Source organism: Octopus bimaculoides, chromosome 6, assembly GCF_001194135.2.
Source record: "Octopus bimaculoides isolate UCB-OBI-ISO-001 chromosome 6, ASM119413v2, whole genome shotgun sequence".
NCBI lineage: Eukaryota > Metazoa > Mollusca > Cephalopoda > Octopoda > Octopodidae > Octopus > Octopus bimaculoides.
Genome location: NC_068986.1, coordinates 10991418 through 10996925, shown reverse-complemented (window position 1 = coordinate 10996925; position 5508 = coordinate 10991418). Strand labels below are relative to the sequence as shown.

At 38.3% G+C, this 5508-nt stretch overlaps 1 protein-coding gene across 2 annotated transcripts in view; it reads right to left on the bottom strand.

Annotated features, from left to right (window-relative positions):
- The window catches only part of LOC106870444 (zinc finger protein 277), a 33231-nt gene extending 28397 nt beyond the window's left edge, over positions 1-4834 (bottom strand). The window contains exons 1-3 of one of the 2 annotated variants that reach the window (XM_014916536.2): positions 4676-4834; positions 2409-2670; positions 1861-1952 (exon numbers count right to left, since the gene is read on the bottom strand). In XM_014916536.2, coding sequence (XP_014772022.1) covers positions 1861-1952; positions 2409-2670; positions 4676-4730 — 409 coding nt within the window. In that variant the 5' untranslated portion in view covers positions 4731-4834. Of the gene's footprint in view, positions 1-1860; positions 1953-2408; positions 2671-4214; positions 4316-4675 lie in introns of those variants that run through there. The other variant, XM_014916537.2, reaches the window with a different exon arrangement.
- Positions 4835-5508: the final 674 nt, after the last annotated feature.

Here is a 5508-nt window from a genome sequence, read left to right as displayed (position 1 = left end):
TATATATATATATATCATCATTATTTTAACTCTCCTTGTCCCATTCATTTTCTATATTTAGTAACCTTTTATAGCAAATTTAACTTACTAAATATGGAGAATGAATGGGGTGGGAGCAATTGAGGGAGTGGTACTTAGTAGCAGTAGTAGTAGTAGTAGGAGCATTAGAGACAGTCCCAAACATAGGACAGTAACAACCATTACCATACTGGCATTGGATTTAGGAGGTCAGATAGTCTGCAGCCAATGTCTGTCGTCCATGAAGGTAGGAGTTGACAGTTCAACAGGATCTGACAAATTAGAGGGTTGTCTTTTGCTCCAATGTCTACTTTGGCAAGTTTCTACAGTTGGATGCCCTCCCTAATATTAATTACTATATGTATATGTGTGTGTGGGAAAAACGGACATTTAATGATGATGATGATGATGATGATGATGATGATGTATGCCATATTGCCTGATATTACCCATGGTGGCTGAAGTATGTTATCCAGATATTACCCATGGTATGAAATGCACTTCCCAAACACATAGTTCTGGGTTCAGTCCCACTGCGTAGTACCTTGGGCAAGTGTCTCCTACTATCGCCTCACGCTGAACAAAGCCTTGTGAATGGATTTGTTAGATGGAAACTGAAAGAACCTCATCATGTGTGTGTGTGTGTGTGTGTGTGTGTGTTTGTCCTCCACCACCACTTCACAATCGGTGCTGATTGCTTACATCCCTGTAACTTAGTGGTTCAGCAAAAGAGACTGATAGAATAAGGACCATAGTTAAAATAAGTACGGGGGTTGAGGAATTCAACTAAAAACTCTTCAAGGTCATGCCCCAGCATGGCCACAGTCTAATGACTGAAACAAGTAAAAGATAAAGATGTATGAAAGGATTCAGAAAACATCTCACCAAAACCACTACAGCTTAACTCACATTAGAAATCAGAAAAACCAACCAAATTCTTATAAGCTAACACCTACACCCGTCCCCTCAGTACCTTAAATCTCTCAACTGGCACAAAACCACATCCCTTTAACCCTTTTTGTTACCATATTTCTGCTGAGATGTTCTGTGTTTCTCTCAATTACTTTAAATATAACAAAGAATTTAGTAAAATAACTAAGTTATCATTAAGCTAGTGTTAGGAACATAAATTGTGGCTAAGGTTTGGTGGAAGATTTTAATTCAAAGCTTATGAAAACAAGACGTTTGTACTACAGAGCCAGAGGTGGTTTCAGCTGGGTTGATATCAAAAGGGTTAATACTATTCCTCTACTCCCAGTTGAGGAGTTTTTGTTTTGCAAGGTACTTGGTGGTCCTATTGGTGATGGTGCTATGTAAAATGCACCTGTGCTGGTGCCACATAAAAAGCACCCAGTCTACTCTGTAAAGTGGTTGGCATTAAGAAGGGCATCCAGCTGCAGAAACCAAGCTACAACAGATGACTGGAGCTTGGTGCAGCTCCTGCCAAACCATCCAACCCATGCTGACATGGAATACGGACACATGATGATGATGAAGATGTCAAGAACTTTATTTCCATAAAATGTCAACTTTGAAATTATAAACAAAAATCAAGGCGTTCTTCCTGCAACTCCGGTCCAACAGAACTAGTTGGTATAGAGGCAAGCCATAGGATGTCAAAACAAAACTGGGCTAAACCATGGCCGCCTGAGAGAACAGGAGGCAAGTCATATCTGAAGAGGGAAATGTATAGAAGAGATGGAAGACAGCCGAGCTGGGTGAGTGGAGGTAAATAGAGAGGAACGAGAAGCTCCCTCATTAACTCGGCCAGGTGAAATCATTCCCCCACTGCTCAAAGACATTAAAGAAAAAGAAACAAATATTGATGGAAGATTCACTTACCAACATCTGATTCCTTGCTATTGAGTACAATGGTGGAGCAGAAGTCTGTGATTGGATGACCTTTCATTCGTTTCTTCCAGTAAAGAATATATCTGTAAAAGATGGATTACTATATAGGTGCTGGCATGGCTGTGTGATAAGAAGTTTGCTTCCCAACCACACGGTTCTGGGTTCAGTCCCACAACATGGCACCTTTGGCAGGAAATTCCTTTGGACAGGAAATTGGTGGTGCCACATTGTCAAGGGAATAAAGAATTGTAGCGACACCAGTTGCCAGAATGTGTCTGCTGTGCGCGTGTGTGTTGGCAGCATCAGCACAGTGTATATGTATGTGCTTGGGTGAGTGTGTATAAGTTCTATGTATATACATGTGCATTGGTATGTGTGCATGTGTGTACATATGAATATGTCTGATACATGTGTATGTGCATATCGCTGTATTTATGTGTGTGTGTGTGTGTGTGCGAGTCTACCGCTCCACCCTTCTTCACCATTTTTGCCATCTTTAATGAGGAATTTTGAAGAGAAGAAAGAGAAAAGAAACTTACTTTTTTAAGTTGGCAATTAATTTAACATCTGCAATGACAAGTTTGTGAGAGATGATCAAGTGCCGAAGTAACGAGTCCTTGTCTTGTGAAATGTCCACAGTGTAAGTACAGAAAATACAGGAACAAAGATCCTCTGATGTCTGCGACTGACTGCCTTCATTGTCCACTGACAATGTGTCTTGCTTGTCATCTGTGTCATCAAGAGTATTACTATCAGGAAGGGTTAAAGACAATGTTTCAAGAACTGGTAGCTCACCAATTTCTAGGGAGAACAAAGAAACAATTCTGTTAATGATTATCATAACTGACACAATAGACATTATTATGCCTTCCTCCCATCACCCTCTCTATTCTTTATATTCACCCTCCCCACTGCACCTTGTGGGTATGTCCCCGGTACATCTCTGCCACCATTTATTTCTTTATATATTTGTTTCTAACTACATCTTCCCTCTCCTGTCTTTTCCTATTGGGGTAACTAAGTATCCCCTCCACAGTCAGACACCTATCTCTATCCCTCTATTATAATTCAACCTCTCAACTGGCACGAATCCACATCCCTCAATATCACTCCCTCTTCCAGACAAGGGACCTTTGTCCAGCAAGTTACTTGATGACCCCAGTAGGATCCAATTAAAAACCAAACTTGGAAATGGATTGTGTCAGCATTGGCTGTGATGCACACATTGTGCCCAAATATCTCCAAAGCTCAACAATTATGAAAATTTTCAAATTTTTCACTTACACACAGTTCATGTAACACAGCTAAAGGAATTGTGTGGCTTTACTCAAGTGGAATACATAAAAAAAATTAACAACAAGGTAATACCAAATTTTGTCAATACTCCAAGCATTTCAAATAAATATTCTTCACATTTTTGTTGGTTTGAAATATTACTTTTATACACCAAATGGGAATATATTGCCTCAGGTGGTCACATTTGGAAATCCAGTAGGAAAAGTATAATGACAGTTGCTTTTTATAAGACCCTATGGAGGAGGAGGTGCCTGAAGATTCTACTTCCATGACCCTTCCAGGAATAGTGGGTGGAGAACACCAGAATAAACAGCTCAGCCTTGCCTTTTCAACAAAGTGATTCAGACCACGGAAAAGGTCAATGTCACAATGCAAACACAGAAGGAAAAATCTGTAAAAGGTTTTACTGTGTAAAGGCCTTATTGAGAAAACTCGAAGAAAAACGACAGTATGGAAAAAGCGAAGAAAAATTTTTTTTTAAGTTTTAAGACGAAAAATGTCAGTAGTGCCGGCTTCCACACTCCTGGCGCCGGTTTTAACTCTAAACATTATGGTAAGCCAACAAATAGTGTCTGTTTGCAATTATTTGTCAACGGAGAGCTTCACTGATTTCCTCGGAATCTATTGAATTCGATATTAGAATATATATTCTACTTTAACGAGCTTGAATGGACAGGTTGTTTATAATACTATATATTAACTTAGAAGTAAAATGATAACAAATTAAACGGAGTTTTTTTTTTTTTAACGGCTTTCACAACTTTATGGGGAATGAAGAAAAGGTAAGAAATTGGCGAGGAAAAAGGTATCGATTCGAAATTTTGGGGGAGAAAAATTCTTTCGGAATCGTATTCCCCGTTGTATGAAGCAGGAATATTGAATAATGAAAGAAGAAACACCAGCTACTGCTGTACCCGTTTCCATCCCAATGAGGTAGAGATAACTATTCTAACACTTCAAGAATTATTATAAGTTGTAAATGGTAAAATAGTTTTCTTTTCATTTGTTTCTTCTTATTACCACGCTGAAAAAACAATTGAACTACAAACCTTCACCGCAAGAAGCCATGACATACGGTGACAATATTGTAGTTATCCCTCTTAAATAATTTTCCGAGCAGCGATTGGATGTAGATGATAAGGAAATAGATTTAATTTGCTAAAACGAGAGAATTAAGAGAAAGAAAACTTTCGTTCTTCTCTTATAAAATTTAACGGAAGGACGGGAAATAATTAGTTTTCATCTTTGCTAGAATTATGGTGTAAGCGGATACAAATACCTGAGTTTATGATATTAACAATCGATACTAATATTGATAAATAATTTTTAATTTACTTACAGAATCACCAATTTTGGAAGAGGGATTGTTGTTGATTTAATCCACCTCCGTAATCAATTGATATTTGATCGACCAGAGAAGAAGGAAAGATAAATTTCAACTTAGGACATATGTAATATGGCAAAGTATATCGTCCACTATTTTACAAATAGTGACAATTATCATACTTACGATTGAGATAAGACCAGAAATTTGTGGGAATGAGGGTTAGTTTATTAAATCGCATCCAGTACTCGAGGGTGACTTCATTTTATCGATTCTTGAAAGGATGAAAGGTAAACGTTAACCTCAATGAAATCTGAACTTGGAAAATCAAGAGCTTGTTATAGGTGTTGATGAATGAAAATGTCTTTCTAGGGCTGCGTATCGAAGTAATTAACGACCCCTATGAACAATTAACAGAAGATTTTGTTACGGCACATAGCGTTTTATGTGTTGGTCTTTTGCTAAAAACTAACAGCGACAATTACACACACTGATATAGCAATTACGGCTGGCCTGTTACAACTGGAAAATAATTAACTGATATAGCATTTATGACTGGTCTATCACAACTGGAAAATAATGATGTTATATTCATGGTAACAAAAATTGCGCGTTCTATCTCCAATGACTGGTGATGAAACAAGAATGGAAACGTTGAGTGACTGCCTCAACATTCTGGGGTTATCACCAAAAGCCATCTTTGTAAAGGGCTCAATAAGAAAGTTCTAGGAGGTTGAATTGTGTGATGGCTCAACACTGATTCGTCAGTTAATTGGTCGATCACGTGAAACAACTGTGACTTGACTGTGATATCTACTCTACTATCCAGTGATTTGGTTTAGAATCTGCTACAAGCAGTTTCTAAATATCACAAGGTAATTTGTTCAACACTCTGAGGAGTCTACCAATCCATCAGCCTTGCAATAACGATTCAAACATTGGTACAAATTCACACACATTTTGGACAGCATGGTTGTTAATTCCCCTCCCCCCTCACACACACACACACAAGTGCAGCG